This window comes from Spizellomyces punctatus, assembly GCF_000182565.1.
Source record: "Spizellomyces punctatus DAOM BR117 chromosome Unknown supercont1.14, whole genome shotgun sequence".
Lineage (NCBI taxonomy): Eukaryota > Fungi > Chytridiomycota > Chytridiomycetes > Spizellomycetales > Spizellomycetaceae > Spizellomyces > Spizellomyces punctatus.
In genome coordinates this window covers 325,304-349,888 of record NW_015971550.1, presented here as the reverse complement: position 1 = coordinate 349,888, position 24,585 = coordinate 325,304, and the positions used below count along the sequence as shown (strand labels likewise).

The 24,585-nt window shown below is 47.2% G+C and overlaps 9 protein-coding genes and 1 non-coding gene across 10 annotated transcripts in view; 4 read left to right on the top strand and 6 right to left on the bottom strand.

Moving 5' to 3' along the window:
- Window positions 1-1,357, bottom strand: part of SPPG_07093 (uncharacterized protein) — a gene marked incomplete at its 5' end in the record, with an annotated part of 2,990 nt that extends 1,633 nt beyond the window's left edge. The window contains one exon of the mRNA XM_016755274.1: window positions 31-1,357. Within this exon, the coding sequence (XP_016605665.1) occupies window positions 31-1,357 (1,327 nt within the window). The remainder of the gene's footprint in view (window positions 1-30) is intronic.
- Window positions 1,358-1,839: 482 nt separating this feature from the next.
- Window positions 1,840-2,944, top strand: SPPG_07092 (uncharacterized protein). The gene is made up of 7 exons (XM_016755273.1): window positions 1,840-1,931; window positions 2,010-2,058; window positions 2,118-2,182; window positions 2,243-2,349; window positions 2,412-2,497; window positions 2,562-2,658; window positions 2,727-2,944. Exons 1-7 carry the CDS (start codon window positions 1,907-1,909, stop codon window positions 2,847-2,849), a joined length of 552 nt encoding a protein of 183 aa, XP_016605664.1. The 5' UTR covers window positions 1,840-1,906; the 3' UTR covers window positions 2,850-2,944.
- On the bottom strand, window positions 2,600-6,516 carry SPPG_07091 (uncharacterized protein). Its single transcript, XM_016755272.1, has 24 exons — window positions 6,421-6,516; window positions 6,272-6,345; window positions 6,011-6,212; window positions 5,812-5,940; window positions 5,734-5,754; window positions 5,511-5,671; window positions 5,353-5,450; window positions 5,240-5,297; window positions 5,148-5,175; window positions 5,052-5,089; window positions 4,918-4,992; window positions 4,807-4,859; window positions 4,532-4,741; window positions 4,386-4,464; window positions 4,213-4,318; window positions 4,107-4,157; window positions 3,958-4,046; window positions 3,831-3,890; window positions 3,652-3,765; window positions 3,541-3,584; window positions 3,461-3,473; window positions 3,214-3,390; window positions 3,050-3,150; window positions 2,600-2,981 (listed from the first exon to the last, which is right to left on the bottom strand). The coding sequence occupies exons 1-24, from the start codon at window positions 6,470-6,472 to the stop codon at window positions 2,909-2,911; spliced, it is 2,106 nt and encodes a 701-aa protein (XP_016605663.1). The 5' UTR covers window positions 6,473-6,516; the 3' UTR covers window positions 2,600-2,908.
- Window positions 6,517-7,236: 720 nt separating this feature from the next.
- Window positions 7,237-10,615, top strand: SPPG_07090 (uncharacterized protein). The gene is made up of 16 exons (XM_016755271.1): window positions 7,237-7,712; window positions 7,768-7,911; window positions 7,973-8,165; window positions 8,243-8,400; window positions 8,460-8,526; window positions 8,609-8,676; window positions 8,742-8,843; window positions 8,897-8,913; window positions 8,989-9,077; window positions 9,145-9,168; window positions 9,255-9,261; window positions 9,323-9,384; window positions 9,439-9,554; window positions 9,619-9,751; window positions 9,821-9,874; window positions 9,947-10,615. Exons 1-16 carry the CDS (start codon window positions 7,323-7,325, stop codon window positions 10,273-10,275), a joined length of 1,953 nt encoding a protein of 650 aa, XP_016605662.1. The 5' UTR covers window positions 7,237-7,322; the 3' UTR covers window positions 10,276-10,615.
- Window positions 10,420-12,225, bottom strand: SPPG_07089 (uncharacterized protein; the record flags this gene model as incomplete). The annotated part of the gene is made up of 6 exons (XM_016755270.1): window positions 10,420-11,115; window positions 11,173-11,374; window positions 11,433-11,691; window positions 11,748-11,903; window positions 11,970-11,989; window positions 12,063-12,225. 6 exons carry the CDS (start codon window positions 12,223-12,225, stop codon window positions 10,509-10,511), a joined length of 1,407 nt encoding a protein of 468 aa, XP_016605661.1. The 3' UTR covers window positions 10,420-10,508.
- An 816-nt stretch (window positions 12,226-13,041) lies between these two features.
- On the top strand, window positions 13,042-15,598 carry SPPG_07088 (T-complex protein 1 subunit alpha). The gene is made up of 11 exons (XM_016755269.1): window positions 13,042-13,223; window positions 13,287-13,325; window positions 13,396-13,481; window positions 13,540-13,877; window positions 13,948-14,129; window positions 14,197-14,323; window positions 14,383-14,558; window positions 14,625-14,941; window positions 15,006-15,178; window positions 15,237-15,365; window positions 15,433-15,598. Exons 1-11 carry the CDS (start codon window positions 13,187-13,189, stop codon window positions 15,485-15,487), a joined length of 1,659 nt encoding a protein of 552 aa, XP_016605660.1. The 5' UTR covers window positions 13,042-13,186; the 3' UTR covers window positions 15,488-15,598.
- Window positions 15,599-16,570: 972 nt separating this feature from the next.
- On the top strand, window positions 16,571-19,116 carry SPPG_07087 (uncharacterized protein). The gene is made up of 2 exons (XM_016755268.1): window positions 16,571-18,483; window positions 18,573-19,116. Exon 1 carries the CDS (start codon window positions 16,857-16,859, stop codon window positions 17,598-17,600), a length of 744 nt encoding a protein of 247 aa, XP_016605659.1. The 5' UTR covers window positions 16,571-16,856; the 3' UTR covers window positions 17,601-18,483; window positions 18,573-19,116.
- Window positions 19,117-19,579: 463 nt separating this feature from the next.
- On the bottom strand, window positions 19,580-19,650 carry SPPG_10175. Its single transcript has one exon. It is a non-coding gene; the product is annotated as a tRNA-His (tRNA).
- Window positions 19,651-19,993: 343 nt separating this feature from the next.
- On the bottom strand, window positions 19,994-21,199 carry SPPG_07086 (uncharacterized protein). Its single transcript, XM_016755267.1, has 2 exons — window positions 20,825-21,199; window positions 19,994-20,708 (listed from the first exon to the last, which is right to left on the bottom strand). The coding sequence occupies exons 1-2, from the start codon at window positions 21,126-21,128 to the stop codon at window positions 20,113-20,115; spliced, it is 900 nt and encodes a 299-aa protein (XP_016605658.1). The 5' UTR covers window positions 21,129-21,199; the 3' UTR covers window positions 19,994-20,112.
- Window positions 21,200-21,652: 453 nt separating this feature from the next.
- Window positions 21,653-24,066, bottom strand: SPPG_07085 (uncharacterized protein). The gene is made up of 2 exons (XM_016755266.1): window positions 23,870-24,066; window positions 21,653-23,758 (listed from the first exon to the last, which is right to left on the bottom strand). The coding sequence occupies exon 2, from the start codon at window positions 23,676-23,678 to the stop codon at window positions 21,924-21,926; it is 1,755 nt and encodes a 584-aa protein (XP_016605657.1). The 5' UTR covers window positions 23,679-23,758; window positions 23,870-24,066; the 3' UTR covers window positions 21,653-21,923.
- Window positions 24,067-24,585: the final 519 nt, after the last annotated feature.

The window sequence follows — 24,585 nt, the reverse complement described above, 5'->3', positions numbered from 1 at the left end:
GCACAACGAAATTTGCTACTGGGTGGAGACACAACTCTTGAAGTTTGCCACGGAAATACGTGATGTAGAGCTGGTGGAAAAGATGGGGTGGTGATGTTGCTAGTAGTTTCTCGAACAGGTGGGATCCGACTTGGGACTTGATGAGTGATTCGATGAAATCGTCGTGCGATAGTGTGCTAGTGCTTGCGTCTGGGATATTTAATAATGCAGTGATCAGCGGCTCGCTGGCGTGTGGGAAGGATAAGAGGAGTTGGATAACAGGGTTTGCAACAGGGTCCTGCGCATAGTTGCGTAGTTCGGGACCAGACAGACTGGATACGATATCCTGAGAAATCTGACGTAACATTTCACCAAAGGATTCGGGAACGACCCGCTGTTTTTTTGGCTTTGTCGTCGGCCGACCTTGAGTGCGAGCGAGGTTGACATTGTTGTGCTCTTCGTTGTACTTTTTTGATTTTTTGCTCCTCAAATCGATCTCTCCCTTCCCCGCCAGGACACATAATACCGTTCTAACAAGATGGGACGCATAGGGGTCGACCATCCACTCGGCCCAGTGCCCCTCACCTTGTTCACACAAGGCCAAGACCAAATCCACCATGGTCGGTAGCTCCTTCACGAGCTCTGGATCCACCTCATCCAGATCAACGTTCGACTCGCCCTGACATTCCCTCTCAATAACATCAGCAGCAATTCCCAAAAGCGCCTGTATAACATGTGATCCAAATTGATGCCTGAACAAGTCCCCAAATCGTCCATTTAGTCGATCAAAAAAGATGCGAAGACGAAAATCATCGGAGAGTTTCAAGAGCTTTTCGAGCACCATGGAACACTCCGGTGACGAAGCTACAATGAGCTCCTTCCCGTCGAGTTCGCGATACATTGCTTGAACAAACAACGTCTGGTCTTCGGCAGTTTCGAAAGGCGAATCGAGACGAGGTTCAAGGGTAAGAAAGTACATTTGTTCATCGGGAGAGAGGTGTCCGAAAAAGGGCTGATTTTGCAAGGCAGGTTTCGAAGGTTTATCAGATTCCCAGTTCTCCCAAGCGGCTTGTTCAGCATCTGTGCGTCCAGAGCCAATCCCCACTGCGTTTACACCAGTCGCTTCAGCCTCAACCGCTGCTTTCCCCCTTCTCCCACGTCTCGTTTTCTTCTTTCCGGGAAGCTGTCCCTCCGTTGTTGATGTTTCGGTGGGTATTTCAATTGGTGGCCGTTCTGATACCTCTTGCTCACCAGTCTCTTCAGCAATTCCATTCTCTGCTGTCAGAGGTCTATTCTCCTCCGCTAGTCCTCGTTCCTTGGCCCGCTTACCCCCTCGCTTTCCCCGCTTGGCCTTTTTCTTTTGCACATCGGTAGACATGATATATCCAGTAGTTAAATGAAGATCACCAACTTTTCAAAAATGAAACCTCAAAGCTAAGCCTCCAGCAAAAACAATTCAGGTTCTTACATAATCATAGTGTAAGTGTGGACGATGTGCTAGTTCGGACCTCCTTGAGGATATCAGAGAGGATAAACGAGCCTAGTTGATAGAGCTATAAAGCTCGTAGGTCTCCACTGACTTGACCATGAATCTCTTCTCACTCGCATATACACACGGATCACTGACAAGAACGACGACAACGGTAGCTGTGCCTTTTGTTACGCTTCCTTCTCGAGGTTTGATACTATGATAGACTATAGCGCCTGTAAGAAGAGTCATGGACATAATAACGACGAACAGCCTTGGATGATATGAGGTCAACTGTCTCCAAAATCCCCCAAAAATGGTGGCAGGAGATGCATGTGGCTTAGCGGGTGCTTACCCCACACGCGTCTTCTCGTCCAGAAGCAACAACGCTTCTTCAAAACAGCTCCCAAGTACTTTCACAACAGTTTTTTGACCCAGACTGGAAACAGCCGGCAGAAAATGGCAGCAACAGCAAAATACAATGGTATACAGCGTTCAGAATCCTCGTCTGTTACTTTGCGGCCAAACCTAACCTTTGCTGTTATGGACAATCCAACACTAGAACCGATCCAGAATATTCAGTTCCTCGAAGAGGATATGGTATTGGCCAGGTAGTGGCTCTTGTGCAATTTCCGCGACACACTATGCTGATTTGATTTGCTTACTATAGTGAAACAAACGCGCAAGACGCTACCTTTGATTCGATCGTCGGTGAGCTTGAAGACATGTTGATGGGTTCGTATTTAGAGCACTCTAATGCTTCTGCGCAGTTGGTTAACAATCGGATATGTATAGACCCCTATTTCATATCCCTCCAAGAATCCCTCCTTTCCGAAAACTGCCACCACTTTACAGACGATGAGGAAAACAAACTTGTTTACATGGACGTGTTTCAGCAATACGTACGTGCAATGATCACCAATGTTTATTGCAGCTAGTTTGTCTTTAGCTTACCTGCAAGCAGGTGTCCAAGTTGGAACAATTTATTGAAAAACGACTCAAATCCCGATTACCGGGCTTCTCGATGGCGGATTTCATGGGCATGATAAAGTACGGCGAAGTGCTATTCTACTTCGCAATGCAATGCGATCAAATTCTCACATGTACATGTCAGGAACCGACCAGAACAATTGGACGGTGACGTCTTTGATGTTCTGAGCAGCCTAGCAGACTTCAATGCGTTCAAGGATCTCATTCTTAGTTACAAAAATGTGAGTTTATCTAATATCGTTGCCATGAGTGCCGTTCCATTAAGAATCTGGTTCGTCTTTCTACATAGGAACAACAAGGTCTGTCCTTGGATCTTTCAGATCTGTTGGCTGTGCAAGGGACAGGCTCATCAAGCGGAGCCATGGCTGTCGCTGCAGAGCGCCCTGGAAGACGTTCAAAAGTAGTCACATGAAGGCCATAGGAAGCTGTTCTTTTAATGTTACATGTAACTGTCCGAAAGGTCCATCATATTCACTTCTTCTGAGACGCCAAGGACTTGTACATTTGCTCAATCTGCGATGCATAGTACTTTTGCGCAACATTTCTGTGCATCCGAAGAGAAATTCTTTGAGAATTGACCTCAATATCCGCAAAGATCAATCGCATACAAACCTCTTCGTCTTGAAGGTAGGCGTCAACAGACTGTTCTCCACTGTCATTGCTTCCGGTGTCAGGTAGAGGGCTTTCGGAATTTCGAATGTGTGCAAACCGCTCTACCGAATTGCAATGTAAATGAGAACCAAGTCCAGATGTTCACAACGACATCAGCATTGTACCTTCTTGCCAATTGTCGTTATATCGGTCAATACAGCCTTACGGATCCGCTCATCGTTGCATGCGTCTTCAAGGGTTCCGTCGAAACCTTGCGTTTTTGCCCAAGGAAGGAAAGCTTCCGGATCAGGGATCACGATAACAACAAGCGTTGATTGAAGCGAGTCGCCGTAAACGTACAGCTACAGGCATGAGTTAATCCAGGCCGCTCAAATAATAACCACACCCTTCTGCAAAAAATAGAACATCTACCTGGGCCATGTACCTGAAACAGCAACATTCGACCAGTTAGTAATAGCCAGGATACGTGTTGATCGCACTTGATTACTCACGTTGTCTTGATTTTCTGCTCGATTTTCTCGGGTGCAACATATTCCTATTATCAAACATAATCGGCTCGTCAAAGTTCGACATGAAGAAGGGGGGCGGAAATTGCAACCCACCCCTTGAGATAGTTTGAAGATGTTCTTGACTCTATCGATGATTTTCAATGTTCCATTCGGCAAGATCGTTCCGACGTCGCCCGTATGGAGCCAGCCATCAGAGTCGATTGCTTCCTACAGGGGGGTAGTCAGTCTACCAGGAGCACTATCAGCTATGCGAAATGACTAGCTCAGCTTACTGCTGTCAGCTTTGGTTCCTTGAAGTATCCCTTCATAACTAGCGGACCTCGGAAGCAGATCTGATTAACAGCTTCCATTAGCAATAGTTTGGTAATTCAGCGAGCAGACCACCCAAATGAGCCCCACCTCTCCTCTTGGATTCGGCTTGTCTGTGGCGTAGTATTCCATAGACGGTACATCGACGAGTTTAACTTCCACGGACGGGAAGGGAACACCTATAACCCAAATATCAGAAATGGACTCCGAACGGGACATCGCAGTTACACTAAACCCACCAACATGGGATCCGAACGGGAACTGATAGTCTCCAACGCGCGTGACGCATCCTGGTTCATAGTACTTAATCACTTTGCATGTGCATGACAAACTAAATTCACGTACCCGCCGCGGTCGATTCAGTTTGGCCATATCCTTCCAAAACTTGACAACCCATCACAATCCTCACAAATTCGATAACATCGGGAGAAATTGGGGCAGCACCTGTCAACTATGATGACCAATTTGCTTTATCAGTGCCGAGGGTGAAGTCTTTTCAAAGATATTCAAACACCCACCATTGTTCGCACCCGTCCGCCAATGCGAGCTTGGATTTTGCCGAAAACAAGGCGATCCCAAATCGAGTCCTTCGTCACTCTTAGGCGTAACACGGCGGAAAGCTTATTCTCCTGGGACATAGAGATGCGTACAAAATCTGTCATACCTGCCGCTTTGTAGCAGACGTCGTTTTGCTCCATATGCCAAATTAAATACGGACTTCTTGACCAATCCCGACTGTTCAATGGTACCACTGACTTTGTCATATAGACGGCCCAAAAGCCTAGGAACGGTGGGAAACAGGGTCGGCTGGAATGTTTGGATATCATCGAATAGTTTGGTGATGTCGCCCGAGAAGAATCCGATCTCGCAACCGCTAAGAGAACACGATTTAGTATACTTGCCCTCAGTACATACAGCTGCCCGGGGATCAGATCATACAGATGCGTCAAGGTATGAAAAACAATACGTTCGAACATGTGACTCAAGGGTAGCTACAGAATCTTAAATCAGCCAAAGTCCTCAAAAATCTAAACTCAAGGTGGGACGCACATATGAGAGATGTCGGTCACTCTTGTTTAGTTTGTATGCGTTCGGTAGCGTAGCACACATGCCAGCGCCAGCTGCCTATAGAACATGTTATTACATGGACCGAAAGGACTGAAAAGTGCCTGGCTGATGCGCACCACTACATTCCTATGGGTGATCATCGCACCTTTGGGGACTTTACGGGGCGTTATCGGTTATTCGGCGACTGCAATAGCGAGCTGACCTCGACTTACGCCCAGTTGTTCCGGATGTGTAGCAAATCTGAGGAATCGTGTCTACGATAAGACCACTCATTTGACCGCATGTACAACCAAAGCAAATTTACCGTGAAAACATCTGCAGGCTTTGGCGGGACGGGCTCTCGCGGATTCGCTTTACCGGACCTTCCGTTGCAAGTTAAAAGTGTGGCCTCGTTAAAGCTCGGTGACATCTACGTACTGCTCCACAGCCTGAAGTGTCGTGACATTAACTTTCACAGCGTCAGCACGCTGTTGTACATCTGCAGGCACGTTCTGCAAGTCAACGACGACAACATACTACGAGGAAAAAGTTGTGATACGTCTCGCGGGTGCGAGGTCGAGAAGAAACCAACTTACCTTCAGAGCATGACACTTTCCGGAAATATCGAATATTTTGTTCAGGTGTTTTGCAGACAATACAATGACCGTCATCCCAGTTTGATTGATGATATGCTCGAGGGACGCAAGATCAAAGGTATCATACAATGGGACCGTAACAAGATTGTATGCAGTACATGCTGCGAAGGAAACATGGTTGACAAGATCGTTCACTGCAGCGATTTCCTGATACAGGTCATACCATGGTCGGTAATGATCCATTCTGCAATTAAATACTTAGAGAACATGTAAAATAACTTCAATCACATCCAGGACATACCAGGCGAGTTGGGCAGAAAGATGCCAACCATCTGGGAAGAGGTAGGAACACCATCCCCGGATCCTGCAAGAGGTGCCACCCCGGTCACACGAATCAAGCCCGCACCTACGTTCTTGGCTCTTGACCCGACTGTAATCATCAATACATTGAATACAAGGTCGAAGTGCATGCGTCTGGACGATTATGTTGCATAGTGTACCTCCTGCGAACGTCTCCCAGACCCACGACCCAGCAACCCGTTGAGCCATATAATTTCGGGAACCATGTTCAGTCACTGCAGTCCAAAACATGTCATACGCAGTGTTGACTTTCGTGGAAAACGAAGCCAGAAGAGGGCTTCCATGAGGGGTGATTGGGTTCCGTAAAATGGCACTTTCACCCTTGTTTCGAGTTTTACTTCGCTAAATATCAGCCTGCTAAGTAATAAGTACGACATGGACTATGGCAACATATTGCCTACGTGAGATTGCTCTCGGAAAGTTGCAGGGTGGAAGTCGGGCCCTTTCCTGCTGGCCAGAAGCGCGCCGACAAGGACTAGAAGGAAACCGCACAAAGTGTTAGGAGTACCCAGTCTCGCCAACCGGCCATTCCCATAATACAACAAATTACCAACTGCCGACGCGAGAACTACCGTTAAACCGTCAACCTGAAAGGACATCATGATCTCAACAGATTGCAGTCCTCCGTTCAAAGGCCGGAATTCAGGTGATGATCGACGTTGGCACATTTAGGATCGAACCACATTGTCTTCCTGAGCGATCTCCATTCAAAGCCTGATGGAATGGTGTCCTGCTGGCGAAAGACCGTCGGATGGTGGCCTATGCTATCCCGTCCCAGGCTATTGTTGGCTTCTTTCTTCTTTACTCATATCCTACTGAAACAGTACTACTAAAATCTTTACACTTACATGTTAGTAAAACGGAGAAGGAGCTTGCCGGAGAGCAGAAAGCCCAAAAGTAAAGAGGGACGCATCATCTAAGTATCTTACTTGATTGCAGTCTTCTGATTGCAATTGCAATTCATTAGGAACAGCACCAAGTACAGTATTTCAACAACGTTTTGTATATATTTTCCGAGGAAAATAATTCTGCTCCTCTCTGACAATGAGTCATGGAAAGTCCTCTCCCATCAGCCATGTAGGACGCATCCAGACTATTGAGATCATAACCGGATATGCTGAGATCAATCAGGTCGACTGCGGGATGAGGTTTTCTCATTTGCTGCATATTTGGTGACGCCAGATGAAGGCGTGAAGAGTGTCAGCAGGACACTCGTCCATTTTTCAAGATTGGCAGCGTTTGGTTATTCATATCATTTATTTAGAGAAGGAACACTTGGAAAAATGAGACGATCGGCTACTCTGTGATTTGTTTATTTCCGGTTGGATCTATGTGTAACGTTGAGATTTAATAGCACGTGACAATATGCTGACCTTATCGCAGGCTTGCGATCTTTCCATCACGTCAACCCAACTCGTTTCCCACACTCCATCCACCGCCATTGCAAGCACCATGGCTAGCGTTTCGGGGCCTTCCAACGGCAGGGATAAGCAAATGCCTACTGGAAATTCTGGAGGTTCTCCGGAGGACGATGAAGCTGAAAGTCCAGGAGACGATGAAAGCGACCCGGAGGAAGTTGGCGATGCAGATGGGGCAGCACCAAAGACTTGCCCTGGAATGCCTCTGTCGTTTGTCCATCGATACCTCAACTTTGGTGCCTACTCCGTGCTATCTGAGGTTGCCTCATACTGGTCCGAGGAGATTTATGGATTTCTGCTTCGGAGAGATCTACGAGCGTACTATCAACATCTTATGGAAGTTGCCACAAATTATGAGCAATGGGCCGCAGCGGGAGGCATGTTAGACAAGTTGACTGGAAAGGACAAGTGGAAAAATGATCCCGTAAGGAGCCCATCTGACTATGATTTATGAAGCGATGCTCACGTGTGTCATTCAGGTATCCCCTGACTATGATTATGAGCTTTTGCAAGATCGATTGGCCCAATTGAAAAAAGCGCGAGAGTCTGGCAATATGTCCTCCATGATGTTTATGTTGCGAACGTCACTAAGTAGAAATCTTGGAGATGCTGGAAACCCACGGGTACGTCCATGAACGGATCTTCGTAGTGCAGAGTGAGATATTGACAAAGGCACGGCAACAGCTTTATGGGATCACGCACGTTGGAACGAAGAGATTAATTGAAGACTATATCGACGAAGTCATACGACAACTTCATTTCATTTGCGAGGAGGAGTCTCCTCAGATCACGCTAAAAGCCAAATACGACTTTTTCACCCAAACGCAAAGGGCATACGGAAGAACTGCACTATGTCTAAGTGGAGGTGGCGCCTTGGGTAAGTTTGGGAGAGCTTTCAAGGTTACGATTATGCATGCATGTTTACATACGAAACTACCTAATGATCCATTCCAGCGCTCTGTCACGTTGGTGTGGTCAAAACCCTTTTCGAGGCAAATCTACTTCCGCGTGTTATCAGCGGGTCTTCTGGGGGATCCATTATTGCAGCTTGCGTATGTACGCGAACAGACGAGGAAGTGACCCAACTCCTCGATCCCAAAAACGTTAATATGGTAGGACCGTAAAATGACGTGACTCGCTACATGGTGGATTTCTTACGATTCTCTTATAGAACTTCTTTGAGAGACCCGGAGAAGAATCAACCTTCTTGGCAAAAATGCGGAGGTTCTGGAAAGATGGTGATGATGCAGTTTATGGGCAGGTATCTGCGTCTCCCCAGGAAAATGGGTATCTAATGACTGATGTCTCCGTCACGCGCAGGATACCTATACGATGTAGACACATTCTCTCATACGATGCGAGAAAATATCGGAGATGTCACCTTTCAGGTTGGACTTTCCCCATGTCCGCTTGTTTTCACGATGTGATACTTAAATAATTAAACGAATCATAGGAAGCGTTCAATAGAACCCGACGTATTTTGAACATCACTGTCAGCTCGTCGACTGTATATGAGATGCCAAGGCTTCTCAATTACTTGACTGCACCCAATGTGGTATGTGCTCTGTATTTCGTTCATTGCCTAACTAGCGCTGACCAGGTTCATAGGTCATTTGGTCAGCTGTGTAAGTTCAGATATGGCATATCCGTTGGCCCTATTGACTCGAACTACTTGTGGTCCTGACTCGTATATCACCCAGTGCTGCATCATGTGCAGTTCCTTTTGTATTTAATTCTTGTCCCCTCATTGCGAAAAAGAAGTCAGGTTTTGTTCCCTGGAATCCGTCAGGTAAGCAATTCGTCTTTTGTTCTCGAATGACTTCTCTTGATATTCATACGGGAAATCTCGTCATTAGGGCATCGATGGATCGATGGATCAGGTGAGCATCTCGCGGAGAGGAGATCGATGGTGGAGCTAGAAAACGTACAGTAACATATGATTGAACTTAATGGGCGTATATTCTAGTGGAAGGGTATGTAGTTGCATTCCAATGTGCTTTTCCAGCTGGCGCCTAACTTTCATTTTCAATCTAGTGATCTACCCATGACACGAATATCCGAAATGTTCAACGTAAACCACTTTATCGTGTGTCAAGGCAAGTGCATGTTTCCCGGTATTTCCCATTACTCTGGAACTGACACCCCGACAGTGAACCCTCATGTCCTCCCATTTATGCACAATACTCCTTCCCCATCCATGTTGACACGAGCCATCAACAGTATGGCATTCCTAGTCCGCTCAGAGGTTCATCATCGACTGACACAGGTGAGTCCGACAGTCCTACTGAGCAATATCTCAACAGTTCGTGGGATTGACCTCTGAGAGGCAGCTGTCAGAACTGGGAGTGTCCTCTCCAACCATATACCGGGTCCGAACAATTTTAAGTCAGCGGTATTACGGAGATATTACCATCGTCCCAAGCGTTCGTATGGCGGATTTCACGCGAATTCTTGGAAATCCGGGTATGATGCTCAGTTTTTGCGGCTGATAAGGGTGATTTATTTTGGTGGACTGATTCAAGGATTGTATAGACCCGGAAATGATGATCTATTGCAGTAACCTCGGAGAACGAGCGACGTGGCCGCGTAAGTTTCCATTTAGACACCGCCAATAGAGTTGAGATTCAATACCATTTACCGTCCTATAATATACATTAGAGATTTCCCTCCTACGAAACCGTTGCAAAATCGAACTCTGCCTGGACGACATGCTGTACCGCCTCCGAATACGGCGCTTCATGGATGCACGCCTCGCAATAGTGTCTGAATCCCAGGGTCCCGATTTCGATGTCCGCTTGATGGGTCCACCTACAGCACCTCCCTTGGCGGGCAACTCCTCCATGGCGCACAGTTTGCCGAACGTGGTGGAGGAGTTTGGGAAGAGAAGTGTTAGGGAGACCTTGTCGAGTCCCATGATAAATGATATGGAATCAGAACCTGAGGATTACTTTTCGATCAAATGCACGGATGTGAATCCGACAGGATAACTTGTTATGTGATTAGGATAATTTTTTTGGATACAATGAAAGCAGAGTAAAAGTTTATTCACATGGCGATCTCTTTCTCTACAACCTTATCGATGTTAATGCTTGCAATCGTCAAGAAACAATGACCATGTCTGTTGTGGTGGCTTGTGCTGAAGACGTGTGAATAAATCTTATTACATGAATGTATGGAAGTTAAAGAGAAATGAGAATCACGGACAAACCACCCAGATAAATTACGCCATCCCATCCTCTGGCACATCGAGCATATCCGCTACCGTATTAACAACCATCAACACAACTGCCGACACCATTCTCATTCTAAAGCCCCGATATAGCCCCGAAACGCCCCAGCTACCCCACCAGGTCACAGGCTGACCCTTTCTCCTCTTCCTTCTTCGTCTCCCTTTCGCACGCGTCCGCACTCCCCCTTCCTCGAGCACAATTCTCCCAGCGCAATCCACCAAACCGGTATACGGAATCGGATTTTGCTCCACACACCCCTCGAATGTATCTCCTGGGACACGGGTTATCACCTGACACTGCAACCGTCTCCGCACTGTCTCAAGAGGGAGCATGACCACCAGTTCCACGGCTTTCAGTCCGAGTTCAGCGAGTGCGTACAACAAGGGACTCATTTCCGACGAGATGTTGAGGACGTTTTCGATAACGAAGGCTGATGAGTAGTGAAATAGCGGTTTGAGGGTTTGATGGAGGAGAGTTGGGATGAGGTGGCGACCGGCGTATAAAGAGACGAAACCTTCTTCGGATATAATGGTACGGAATGCGTGGAGGGTGCCCTTATATTTTCGGTGATACGGATTTGATGTTTGCACCACGAGTCTAGAAGACAAATGTGAGTTGGTGGGAGTCAAGAGTATGAACAGGTTATAAGCGTACCTAGTGCGAACAAGATCAAGTGGAGATAGAATAAACGAGGATACAGCGTGACTTGCGACTTTGGTGGCGAGAGAAGGGAGAATGTCGTCAACGTCAGTGATGGAGAAGGGCTCGTGCTCGCGGATAAATTCGGTTAGGTTGCCTTCTATGCTGGGTTGGAGAACAGAGTGGCTGGTTTCGTGTAGCCATGATGGGATTTGTCCTATGATACGCAAACTTAGCCAGATGCCCATAGAGAGTTTCGTCTTCAATGGACATACCTTTCCACAAAGAAGGCAATCCCTCACTATTTGACGCCAATATTTCTCCCACAGTCGCCAACGTCGATCCCTCCAGCGGCGGAAGCTGATACGGAGGGCGGGTGGGTTCATCTTCGTTATGTCCCGCCTTCATCAGGTACCCCGACGCATCCGCAACAGCGGTCTCAGCACTCTTCGCATCAGACGAAAACGATCGTCCCCCATTTTCAGCATGAAAAGCGTACGCATTCACACTGTCATCTGATTCGTCTTCGGAAGCCTATACAGATATCCGAGTCAATATACGATCGCAGATATGAAATCACCGCATCGTACATCAACTGGGTCGGCATCAGGCACATCGCTACTGTCCCCCTCTATTTCGCATGATCTGGAACCATATCGGGCAAGGTAACTGTCAGATGGGAGAAACTGCACTTGTTGGAGAATGGTGGCGACCTCGAAAGGGTTTGCTAGGGCTTTTGCTATAAACTATAAACGTAGAATGAGATCATGTTTAGGCAACCTAGTAATCGTCGGATCCATTCCGTTCCTCACCTGCACTGCAGCATATACAACTAAAACATTTCAAACCAAAAGAGTTAGCTGCAAGCATCCACAACGCGAATCCATAAACAGCGGAAGATCTACCAAATTCCTTTCCAGTATAGCCCTCATGACCCTCCTCATCAAAGTTCCCGTCCCACTCTGGTACAAACAGCCCTGTATCATCTCCAGCCTGTATTGTAGCAGCCGCTGTCGCATACGGGTTAAACCGCTCGAATATCTCGTCGCGATCCGTCATGGGTTCCATCTTGCATATATCGCTGTATTTTGCTGCAAGTTCGAGCAGACATATTCTGCGCCACTTGGCTGCGCCTGAGGCTTGTAGAACACAGTCATCGGAAATTGAACGTACTGGCCAAATTACACATTGAATAATACATTTCCGACTAGAATTCCGTATGTGATGGATACTGACAATTTCTATTGCTTGCACACTATCCGTGTATCTAGTGAGGATCTTGAATTTTGTTTGGAAGAAGATTCACCCGATCATCGTTGTCCTTTTGTCGTTTTTGGGCACGCATGAAAGAACTCTAGACTCAGCCGCTATGGATCACATCAAGTGCTTAAAGGACCGCGGGGTGTGTTTGATGTGATTCGGAACGGGTTCTAAGGTCCATGTTCAGTTCTGAGGTCCATGTTCACTCGCTGGGTGGGAATGAACCATCAGAGGCAGGATGCATAGAATGTAACAAATTGGGTTGGCCTTGTCGTCCTGATACGACCATGTCATATGAATGTGGACCAGGAAAGCACACTTCCATGGCCGATAAGATGTCTGTCAGTCTACATGGTGCAACGTGATCTCACTAGGCATGTCACTCAAAAACCTGCCGTGCGATTGAGCTGTTATTTTTTTTCATAAATAGAATGCGCCCGGCAGACGGACATGCGTTTCCGTGCTTGTTATATCTGCCCCATGTAGCATGATAGAAGGGTCCGTATCGAATTGTGAGCGGTCTGGTTGCCATTTCTCATTCACTTGTTCAAGGACGATGGTACGTTGTCCATGGCAACAGGTGTCCGAAAGTGTGTCCAGCAAAAGGGCACACGTCTAATTTAGAAGATCAAGAAACGCATTGCAAAACGCACCAACCCTCCCTTCACGCGAGATCACCGATTCGCCTTTTCGATTTTTTCTCCCTTGTCTTTGGTTGTTTTTGAAGCAGAATTATTGTTGGCTTTCCCTGTAACTGCGTAATTGGAACATGTCTAGCAATAGGTCCAACCCTCTTCCTATCGGAGGTAATGCGTGATGGATGGTGTGCGGATTGATCATTAATGATATTGACACGACTCATTTTATAGGTCAAAGAACATCTGGAGCCGATGTGAGGCAGCAGAATGGTACGGTTTGTCGCCATGTTCTTCTTTTCTGCGCAAGACGACTAGGATACTAATGACATGGTCCGCGCAGTGTTGTCAGCGCTGGCTATCGCGAATATCGTCAAGAGTTCTTTGGGACCTGTTGGTTTGGATAAAATGCTTGTGGATGATATTGGGGTACGGATATGGTGAATGCAAAGCAGTGTGATACTTTATTTAACGCAACATTTACCAGGATGTCACAATTTCCAACGACGGAGCAACCATTCTCCGACTCCTCGAGGTCGAACACCCGGCTGCGCGCGTCCTTGTTGAACTCGCTCAGCAGCAAGACAAGGAAGTCGGCGACGGTACGACTTCAGTTGTCATCATCGCAGCAGAGCTCTTGCGACGGGCCAACGAGCTCGTAAAAAACAAGATACATCCAACAACGATTATCACGGGATACCGTTTGGCGAGCAAGGAGGCTGTAAAGTTTATTGTGGACCAGATGACGACAAAGGTGGAGAGCTTGGGACGGGAGTGCTTGATCAATGTTGCCAAGACGTCAATGTCGTCAAAGATTATTGGATCGTATGTATCCTGTCTTTCTGGTGTCAATAACTGGTAATGCATGGCCAACTAATTCCATCATATACTATAGGGACGATGACTTTTTTGCAGACTTGGTTGTGGACGGTATCACAGCCGTGAAGACAGTGAACGCGAAAGGCGAGGCTAAATACCCCATCAAAGCTGTTAACATCCTCAAGGCCCACGGAAGGGGTGTCCGCGAGAGTACTCTGGTGAAGGGATATGCGTTGAACTGCACTGTTGCTTCCCAAGGTGCGTAAATCGTGTATGCGGTAAACCCACGAGTGTCACAAACTTATTTACTTCCGCCCTTGAATAGCGTTGAAGACAAGAATCACAAACGCCAAGATTGCCTGTCTCGATATCAACCTTCAAAAAGCACGCATGCACCTCGGTGTCAACATTGTAATTGACGACCCAGACAAACTGGAGGACATTCGCCGAAGGTTGGTACTGGTGTATTTCTATATAATTGTGTACGGCGGCTCAATTTATTCTTGCCCAGGGAAATTGAGATTACGACCGAGCGCATCAAGAAGATTCTTGCCACTGGTGCCAACGTTGTATTGACAACCAAGGGAATTGACGATCTTTGCTTGAAGCTGTTTGTGGAGGCTGGTGCCATGGCGGTACGACGTTGCAAGAAGGAGGATTTGAAGCGGATTGCCAAGGCTACCGGAGGTGTGTGTGCTAACCTTTTACATGTAACATTCTGTGACTCGTCACACTCAATGTCCTCTTCCATAGCTACCTTGGTGTCCACTTTGGCTAACCTGGAAGGTGAAGAGACCTTTGAGGCTTCGTACCTCGGTCAAGCCGAGGAGGTGGTCCAAGAGCGCATCTCCGATGACGAATGCATTCTAGTCAAGGGAACCAAGGCCCATTCTTCAGCCTCCATCATTTTGCGGGGTGCTAATGATTACATGTTGGATGAGATGGAGCGATCTGTACATGATTGCTTGTGCGCTGTCAAGCGGACCTTGGAGAGCAATGCTGTTGTGCCCGGTGGTGGAGCTGTCGAGAGTGCTTTGTCGATCTACTTGGAGAATTTTGCAACAACTTTGGTTTGTGTTCTTGGTTTGCGTGTTTCCAGACTTTGAATCAGTTGCTGATAGAATTCATTCACAGGGATCCCGTGAGCAGCTTGCCATTGCGGAATACGCCAACGCGTTGCTGGTCATTCCGAAGACGTTGGCTGTGAATGCGGCCAAGGATTCGACTGATTTGGTTGCAAAACTTCGTGCGTTCCACAATGCCGCCCAAAACGCTGGCGGGGACAATTCGAAAAAGGCGCTAAAATGGTACGATTTTCAATAAGAGACCCTGAGTTTGTTGCAGACTGTAACTGTCGGGTTTTAGGTACGGATTGGATCTCATCAAGGGAGTTCCTCGTGATAATTTGAAGGCGGGTGTACTGGAGCCTGCCATGTCCAAGCTAAAGTCTTTGAAAGCGGCCACGGAAGCTGCTATTGCCTTGTTGCGGATAGAGTGAGTGTTTGGCTTGGTAGACAGTTTTCTTGCCTTTCGTTGCTGATTGACTTTTTTGTTTGTGTAGTGATATGATTAAGATTGAGCCTGAGCAGCAGGAAGGTGATCCTCACGGGCACTAGATTGTATTGGGCCAAATGGTCAAGTTGTTTTGTACGAGGGGTGTAGGTTAATATACGTTTGTGTGTGTTTCCGAATGTCCGATTCCCAAATGATTATAATTATGCCCAAGCCAATATTTCGGACATGTAGGTAGCTTTCCGGACAATTTCAATCTGAAGGTGGGGGCCAGTGATCCGAATCGATGGTTTCCAAGCCATCTCCACGTTTTATTTCTTGAAACGCTTGAGCCATTTTTGATATATTGTGATGATCTATCAGCGAGTTACGCAGGGGGGCACCCTTGTTTGCTTACTTTAATCTCTGGTATCGTCTTTATTATGGCAAATCATTTGCGTGGGCGACAGACAAAAAAGAAAGGAATATGAATGCTGAACCTAATGGAACCAATAGCAAGAGACGACCCTCATTTTCATAGCATCATGACTTGTGTGTGTGTGCCTCAATAAAATACATTTGCTGAGGATTGTTACGCAAAATGAAATTGCAGATCAAAGAAAATTGATGGAGTCTTGCATTTCCGCGCGCTTGAAGGACATATGACCCTGATGACTGGTGTGAAAAGAGATGCAGAGATGGCAAGGGTCAAGCGAATACCCAGCAAGGACTGCGCAACCAACTCACCCTTGTGTATAGATTTATAAGCATGGAGTAACTCTTTTTTGTAAGAAATGCCGTACGAGTGCCACTGGTCCCCCATTCTGTTGCTATTCGTATGGGGTCGTAAGATCCATTATACTGTCTAATGATCACCTGGTAGTCTCCTCCCATCATGATCACGGATGCAAGTTGGGCAACTAGCAGCTGCTTGCAAAACATTGCCATATTGCGTGGATTGCCTAGAACTGAAGGCCCCGCCCATTTTCATCTTCCAATTGCCGCGGGGATCCCCCGCCCGCAGTCGCCGCCATGTCTCCGTTAACAAGCGACATTTCAACTTGCCAAGCCATGCAATGATCCCAAAAGGGATAAAGTATGTAATGTAACCATATATGGATATAGTAGAGTGGTGGCTGTGAGCGCCAACTTCTGGATTTAAAAAAGTGGCAGAACGGGAAGGTTGTTGTTGGTAGTTCATGTGATGATGTGATCAAAGACTCGTCATGAAATGTACGGGAACTTTTCAAAAAGTGGACTTTTCGGCAATGGACGTAGGACCGGGAAACGGATCTACTACTCTACTATTCGTAGTAATCGAGTGGGTATTTGATGGCTGTGTGTTGGGTCGGGGGATTTTTTATTGCGATTTTCTCGTATAAAGGACCTTTGGCTTCTTGCTGTCCCTTCCTTTGTTTCTTGCTAACTAGCCCATTCACACTCTAACGACTGATACTTCTGCTCTTCAAACACTATCGAGTTTTCATTTATTGAATGCGATACGATCTTTCGTATCCATTCCCTTCCATCCCTCCCCCCAATCCATCGCACATGTGTCTGCCCTCATGGATGCAGTCATCTCACGATGCAGGATGGGGAGGAGAAGATGGTTACAATGTCATGCCTCCAAGCATGAACATGTTTGACACTTGTCTGATGACCACCACGGCAGCGACAACGACATATCCTGTATGGCAAATGACGGACATGGCGGCGGCGGCCGCAGTACCGACGACGACAATGCCTTGGACGAGTGAGATGGATGCATTCCAGACGCCGCTGCCTCTCGACATTCCCTACTGGGATCCGACGCTGATCAACGACGCGTCATATCCACCAGAACTGCAAGACCTCTCGTCGCAGCAGTATCCTGAACAGCAGCAGCAGCAGGACTTTTCCTGGTCATCCGCTTCCTCGTCTTCCTCTTCATCGTCTCCTTTATCACCGTTTGAAGCACCTCATCACAATCTTCCCCCACTTCTCCCCTCCCTTCCTCTCTGGAATGTTGCGTCGTCGCCGCCACCGCTCCCACCACCTCCACCTTCCCCCGCAGCTCAGAAAGTACGCACATTCCACTGCCAGACGTGCCCAAAATCATTTGCCCGCAAACAGGACCTCAAACGACACATTGTCACTCATATGCCAGGCTACAAGCCCTTCCGGTGCTACAACTGTGGAACAGGCTTCACGAGAAGTGATGCCGTTCACAGGCATTTGAAGGCCAGGAGGTGCATGTAATGCACTTGTTTTATTTTTTCGTTTTTTTCTTGTATACTTTGATACCTCATGTAGATATGTGAACTTTTCGTCTTCCTCTCTCGCGACAGGAACTGTCTCGTACTTCTATGTAGCATAACTCGCCATTCTCTTGGTTGCTTTGCGTTTGACCTTTTTATGTGGATGCGTTTCTTTTTTGCGTTTGGAGGAAACCTCATTTTGTTGTAGATATCTTATCTTGGTTGTTTGCGTTGGCCGTATTAAGTCAGGTTGAATACGCCCTACGTTGGTTTGCGCTGATGCCTTGATAATTGGGAATACCTCATCTGTACATGTACAAATTGTAGTAGCATTGCCTTTGTCTTGATCTCGGATGGTTGCGTTGCCCTTGTATTAGTCCTCGCAGAGCTCAAGTTCTTTCTCATAATTAACAGGTGGGACGACTATACGAAGGCGAAAGTCATTGTCTTGGGGGCATCTCCGCCAACTGTTTACGTTCAACTTATATCGCGGGGATTACCACTCTTTTATCGCATTTTGCACGTTCAAGGAACTGTTTGAACACATTCGATATCTGCCGACAACACTCGTTCGATTTAGCGTTACTGGTCTCTTTTGTGCGGGATAACATCTGTGCTGGCTCCTCGATGACTCCTTGATCGTGATGAGTCAGCAACGTGGCGATGGAACTTCCACATCGTTTTCATTCCAAGTCTTCTCGTCCTGCTACCACCTCCATCGAAAGATCGAAACTCTTTTCTACGATAGCGAGACAATATAGCGGCGTGCTGATCTGCAGTTTAGGACATTACTTGACGAACGTTTGGGGCACTCGGCACTTGATTCCGTGCCAGATCAAAAAGTTCCCACGCACCGGTTTCGTCTGCAACGTTGCGATAAACAGGTGCGGACTACTCAACGTTCATTTGCTACACTCTTGTGGTTCTGTGGTCAACTGCTACTTGTTTCTCACAAAGTTATCCATTCAATCAGAATGCCTTCTCGCGCAACAACCTCAACCACAGGGTCCTTGTCTATACAAGGTCTCTTTCAAACTACGCAAACCACAACACGGTTCCTATCGTCCCTGAACGGTCTTCCCCAGCGGCAAACCTCCTCCCGCTCGGAGAGCCGTCAAATTCAACGCTTGTCACGTCCCCGTCAGGAAGCGGTCCACTTTACCTCCACAAACGTGAGAATCACTTGCGCCATTTGTTTAACCGGACATGTCCTGAGTGTTATGGTTCCTTGCGGGCATATTGCTGTATGTGACAATTGTATTGAGAGGTCTGTTGCTGAGAATGGTAAATGCCCCGTTTGTAGATGCTTTGTGGGAAAACGTGTAAAGTTTTTCGTTTGTGGTGCTGTTACCGATGCTGCATAGATGACACGCAGGCTTTTTCACGATTTATTTTAGATACTCGGTTGAATGGGTAGAATACTTTTTCTATGACATATTTAGTTTTTACAAAACGTCATCTGGTGATAATGGTCAATCGGGTTTTATCTTTTTAACAAGTTAACTTTGTAACCTGGCGTTTCCATATGTCCTTGCAACGTTTCCATTATCGTTAATCCATTGTCCGCACGCAAAACGTAGCGTCCTGTCCTAGCCAATTCAAGGGGACTTACTGACCAACCAAAGTAGGTAGAATGTTAATCTCTTAAGATTTTTTCGAGGGCGTACCTAGTACAGGCAAGAATAGCTGGTGTTCGGTCTAATTTCAAGTATGGAATATATGGATGGTCAAACCTCAATCGAGCCCTCAATATACGAAATTAGTGAACAGATCCCAGCAGAGTTGCCTGGAACTTAAGACGCAATGGTTTGTGCATATAACCTAGGGATAGGGTTAGGTCTGCAATGATGAAAATGTCCTCGTACAATGCAAAGGACATTGACTTGATGGTTTTTAGTACGCTGTCTGATGGCGAATAGAAGGAACGTCAAATTTTGGTACAAAAAAATATAACAAAAAGAATTTTTTGCTACCAGCGGATGCCAAGGCCCGGAATCGAACCGGGGTCATTGCGGCCACAACGCAGTGTACTGCCACTATACTACCTTGGCGCTGAAATCTGTTAAGACACCGCATTTTCATGTACCTGTATTACTTGAGTTACTGGGAGTCTACCGGACGCTGTCCCGTATTCTGCCCAAGGTTTCCCTGCCAACTTTTGTCCAGACAAGTCACTGTAAATCATGACGACACTGCTTATCAGGCCTTATTATCAATGGGAACCAGGGAATTTTAATGGAGTACAGTGAGAACATTCCCAAATGTAATCTTTGTGGTACCAACCGAGATCCAGATCTAGAAGGCACGGAGGTCTTGATCAGCTTTTGTGGTGTGCATGCAGGCCTGCCAAATACAAGGGGCTGCTAGGAATATTCCCGGCTGGCCGCTTTACTGGTTCTGTGATCGCAGGAGGACAAATTGATCCGACATGTGTAGGATATTACTGATGGCTTATTCCCAAACTAGGAGCTGCAAAAACTCATCTCATAATTGCTCCCATATCTGCCCATTTGTCATTTTCTCAGTTCTGGAAATAGATGACCAAAAGCTTCTCCCAATCCAAGTCCAACCAACCATTCCTCTAGCTTCTCTAGACTATTGTGATTGGATCTATGCCCATGGACATCAAAACTGACTTCAGTCATGTCTGTGAAACGTCTACAGGCATTCAATTCATCTATATTGGCACAATCCTTCACCTCACGATGAACTACTGTCATCTTTTTATGACCGGCTGGAATGTCTGCCCATGACTTGGTTCTGATATCTACTAGATACGGATCGATATTTTCCATTGGGCCTTCTACGGTTAGCACAGCTGGTTTTCCTGGGCATACAAATCCTGTCAGCGAATAGGCGCGTGCAAATGATATCATGTCTTGTCGTTTCGCTTTCATGTATAGTTGAGGAAGGAATATCCATTCTCGGGCAAATGTGTGCGTGGTACTGACAGATGATTCGATAGAGTGTGGTGTATCATCCACCTGAGAAGGTATGAGACTTGGTGCCGTCGTACGAAGCCATTCCAAAGTCTCAAGGATGGGAGTCTCCGAATGGCACCAAGTTGTATTAACGTGAGCAATCAGGGCGGTACTGAGTTTTTGGTGGCCTAAGATGGAGACATTTCAGTTTTACACATTCGCAACCTGGACAATTTGCTCTTGTCCAGTCGCCGTAGGCAACAGCGTCAAGAAGTGGTTGACCTCCCACTCTGCCTTTTCCAACCTTCTTTTGTTAACCAATCCGTTGACGCCAAGGATATTTGCGGAATTTCTGACCGCCCCAGGGAAACAGAGACGTTAACGGATAGTCTTCGCGGTTCCATAACGGTTGTGTCATGATCGTCAATCAGCTCTACAGTCACCGCAAACGACACCATCTCGTCCACGATCATCTCGCCACCATCGGCCAACTTGGTTTGGAGGGCATGATACCGTTGACCATCGGTTCGTAACTCAAATTCGCCATCGCCACAAAACATGCATCGAATCAGCTCCACTTCACCCAGTTGCTGTTGCGCCGTGGTCATTTGCAACAAAAAAAACCAACCCCAAAACCGTTGCTGATGAACAGTTCTGGGTTGCTCACATGACTTTGAAGAATTCTCCTGTGATACGGTGGTGGGCCCCCTTGTTGGAGTTGGATCCATGTAAAGAAAAACCAACCCAAAGAAAACGAAGATTACAGAATCAAATTTGATAATCATCGGCCCTACTAACAACCATTTTTTGCCGTGTTCCGAGAACTCGGTTCATCAGGTGCTGGGCGTTCCAACTTGGCGAAATGTTCGATTTTTCTCTTGTTTTTTTGTTGTTTTGGGGCGGACCTCCGAAACCACCGAGCAGCAAGATACGAATGTCATTGAAAAAGAAGAAATCCTTTTGCAGAGTGCTGAATATAAATACATGCATATTTAGGGTCTGAGTGCATGTCCCGTATCCTTAAGGGGAAGCGAACACGCGTAGAAGCATGTTTCTTAGTATTTTCCTGGTCATCAATATGTGAGCCAGTGTTTTACAATCATGTAGATGAAAGATAAATAGAACACACAAGTTTGGAGAATATGGTGTCAAGATATTGTTTAAATGAATACGAGGATCTTCACCTTGGCAAAAAAATAAAACACTATTTATTTCCCCTACGAGTTCGTTAAACTCGGGCAACAGCACAACGGGAACACAACAAGGTCAAAAGCCCCCCCGTCCAAAGAGCTCTCAAAAAGCCATCAAAATTCGGACGCGCTTCCCTCCCCCGAGCGGCCCAACAACAAAAAGTTCCTTCAAAGTGGACAACCACCAAATTCCTGGACAAAAATTAAAATAGATCACCCTTGAGGAGATGGTCCCACATTATTATCCGTCCCTTCTTTTTTGGGTTTTGCTGCGTCATCTGCTAGCATCAAGTCCTCAATACTGAGATCCCCTGCATCAGATCCTTCCGCATCTATAGAATCATCCGCTACGATGGGAAACCCGAGAGCCTCAAACGTAAAGTCCGATCCATTGAACAAATCTTGGTGATATACCACGGGCCCATCATAAATGTAGTGCTCGTGTCCTGGTTGCATTTGCGGAGGCGGTGGCATCTGATTGGGTGGGCGATGTGGCTGTGGTTGGTGTTGCGGTGGTGGTAGTTGTTCCTGCTGTGGCTGGTGGTGTGGGTCGACCGGATGCTCCCAGAATCGATTAAATTCAAAGGAGCCCCGAGGACTGACTGGAGATGGACCATCACCGGAATCAGACCCTTCAGAGTCTACCCAAGATTGGATATGTTCTGCTCCCGGCCGCTCAGGCATGTACGGCCGTGCTCCAAATTTATTTGGAATGTCTTTTGTAGGTGACGGCCAAGCATCGGATGCAGAGGATGGGTCCGTTGGCGATGTCGCTTCACCACTTCCCTCCCGTTGATGATATGGCTGATGGTGGCTGGCGCTATTCGGCTTTCGCTTTCGTCTCTTTGGCTTGTTTTTTCTTGGTGCGTACTTGTAGTCTGGATGCAAAAGTCGGTGACGCCGACGCTCCTCTTCAGCACGTGTTTTGTAAATATTCTTAATGTGCTCTGGTTCGGCCTTCCACATCTCTGCTACGATTTTGGAGATTTCGTTATTCGTGATTCCCTCGTGTTCCGCTAACACGATGGGATGCTTTTCTTGTCGGTACAAAATCCACGAATTTGCCGGCCGTTTCGCCCCTTTGGCTTTAACGGCCGCAGTTCTGGTTGGACTTCGAAACGAGCTGCTATGACTGCTGCGAGTAGGTGAGTTTCCGCTAGCAGCAGTGTTGGGTGTGGCGGTATCGGCACTGCTTAGCCGAGGACTCCTTGCTCGGTTAGAGACATTGGTATTGATTGCAAGGTTTCCTGGATTGTGTGGACGTTGTTGGTGCAGGGCAGGACTAGAATGGTAAGTTGGTCGAGGATTTGTGGGAATGTTCATGCTTCCGGATGCAGGTATCGGTAGGCTGTGGGAGCCCGTTGGTTGAAGGATCGATGTGGCCGACGGATAAGGAGGATGTTGACTTCCGCGTGGTACGTGATAACCCATTCCCCCCATAGGAAGCCCACCCTGCCCTACACCTCCCATCATTTGTGGTTGGAGCATCTTGCCGGGCGCAGGGCCCATCACTGGACTGAGAAGCGCCCCGGGATGCATCTGTCCATGTTCGGCGGACGATGGACCTCCCATTGGTGGTCCATTTTGGCCTTCGGGGTATAAAAGTGGCATGTAGCCATCCGGGATATATATAATAGTCCCTTGCGGGACATTTGGTGGTGGTGCCATTGGTCTCATTTGAGGTCCAAGCATTTGTCCAGGATGGACGAGAGGACCTCCCGGCATTTGCATCATCGGTAATCCTGGAGGAAGTCCTGTAGGTTGTCCCGGGTATCCGTACGGATGCATCGGTGGGAACGGATATCCAGGCGGTAGCCCCATCGGACCACCATAGGCGACCATCGGACTATTGGCGGACGAAATGTGCTGACCCCCGGGGAGATGGACAGAAGGCGGAGTTGGGGGCAGGGCTTGAGGATTATACTGATGCCAAGCTGGACTTTGCTGAAATTGCTCGCGTTCCGTCATCTCTTTGGTGTATCACAATTGTTGTGGGTCTTGCGAATTGAAGAGGATAACGACTTTCCAGTGTTGAGCGTATGTCGCAGCTAAGTAGGTAAGAGTACCAGGGAGCAAGAACGGTGAGATGTCGACATACATCATGAAATAATAGTGGCAGACGCCTTTAAGATATGTTAAACGTTACGGGATTAGCGCACCAGAGAGTGTTCTCTAACAAGCGTCGTCCCTGACGCTCTGTACTGGACCGCTTCTCTTTTTTTTTTTTTTCGGATCCTCTCCCAAGCAGCAATGGTGCGTTGCCAGACAGTCCTGCTCTGCAGTATACGCGGGAGAATTCACCGCTGCGCTGAAAAGCACGCTGTCCAGTTCTCCCAACTGACTTTCTGTGCGTTTTTGATAAAATTCGCCCCAAATCCTCCGATTACTCCGACAGAAGGAGACATAGCGCGCCGTTTCCCGTCCAGGGCCTAAAGGAACGGGAAAAGCGTATCTTACCTGACATACGGCACGAAAAGCAGTCTTTACAAGCTTTGCGCTGACGTGTGTCGACGACGAAAACCTAACAGTTCAAGGCGCAGGTTGAGGAGGGGGGGGATGATGGCGAAAGAAGCAAACGCGGACCCGAGCGACAGGCCTTCCAAGACTGTGGAGCGCAAATTGAAACTAGGCTCGGTTCGTTTGGAACGCTTGGAATCTCCGACAGTCACGTAGCCACTGAATTTCTCAAATTAAACAAAGGAACATTGGCGGCATAGTCACGCCGGAATGAGGTCACCGTGCTTGGCAACCTGTCCAAATTATGCCAGATTTACCAAGTTCCCGCTTCGCCACCGTTATAACTGGCTGGGTAAAACCCGGGGGTGGTCCGTTCATTGATCCAAAGTGCTGTTGTTTTTCAAGGAGTTGTGAGTAC

Bases quoted from the DNA above. Each gene is read 5' to 3' on its own strand.
- SPPG_07087 (XM_016755268.1), top strand. From the start codon at position 16,857: ATGCGATACGATCTTTCGTATCCATTCCCTTCCATCCCTCCCCCCAAT.
- SPPG_07091 (XM_016755272.1), bottom strand. From the start codon at position 6,472: ATGATGTCCTTTCAGGTTGACGGTTTAACGGTAGTTCTCGCGTCGGCA. The intron at 5,298-5,352 runs GTACGTAGATGT...TTGCAACGGAAG, and splicing joins ACACTTCAGGCTGTGGAGCA to GTCCGGTAAAGCGAATCCGC. The intron at 4,319-4,385 runs GTGGGTGTTTGA...TGGTCATCATAG, and splicing joins GCGGACGGGTGCGAACAATG to TTGACAGGTGCTGCCCCAAT.
- SPPG_07086 (XM_016755267.1), bottom strand. From the start codon at position 21,128: ATGACCACGGCGCAACAGCAACTGGGTGAAGTGGAGCTGATTCGATGC. The intron at 20,709-20,824 runs GTTGGAAAAGGC...TCTCCATCTTAG, and splicing joins GGATTGGTTAACAAAAGAAG to GCCACCAAAAACTCAGTACC.
- SPPG_07085 (XM_016755266.1), bottom strand. From the start codon at position 23,678: ATGACGGAACGCGAGCAATTTCAGCAAAGTCCAGCTTGGCATCAGTAT.
- SPPG_07088 (XM_016755269.1), top strand. From the start codon at position 13,187: ATGTCTAGCAATAGGTCCAACCCTCTTCCTATCGGAG. The intron at 13,224-13,286 runs GTAATGCGTGAT...CTCATTTTATAG, and splicing joins CAACCCTCTTCCTATCGGAG to GTCAAAGAACATCTGGAGCC. The intron at 13,878-13,947 runs GTATGTATCCTG...CATATACTATAG, and splicing joins TCGTCAAAGATTATTGGATC to GGACGATGACTTTTTTGCAG.
- SPPG_07092 (XM_016755273.1), top strand. From the start codon at position 1,907: ATGGCAGCAACAGCAAAATACAATG. The intron at 2,059-2,117 runs GTAGTGGCTCTT...TGCTTACTATAG, and splicing joins GAGGATATGGTATTGGCCAG to TGAAACAAACGCGCAAGACG. The intron at 2,183-2,242 runs GTTCGTATTTAG...GGATATGTATAG, and splicing joins GCTTGAAGACATGTTGATGG to ACCCCTATTTCATATCCCTC.
- SPPG_07090 (XM_016755271.1), top strand. From the start codon at position 7,323: ATGGCTAGCGTTTCGGGGCCTTCCAACGGCAGGGATAAGCAAATGCCT. The intron at 8,166-8,242 runs GTAAGTTTGGGA...GATCCATTCCAG, and splicing joins AAGTGGAGGTGGCGCCTTGG to CGCTCTGTCACGTTGGTGTG. The intron at 8,527-8,608 runs GTGATGATGCAG...CGTCACGCGCAG, and splicing joins GCGGAGGTTCTGGAAAGATG to GATACCTATACGATGTAGAC.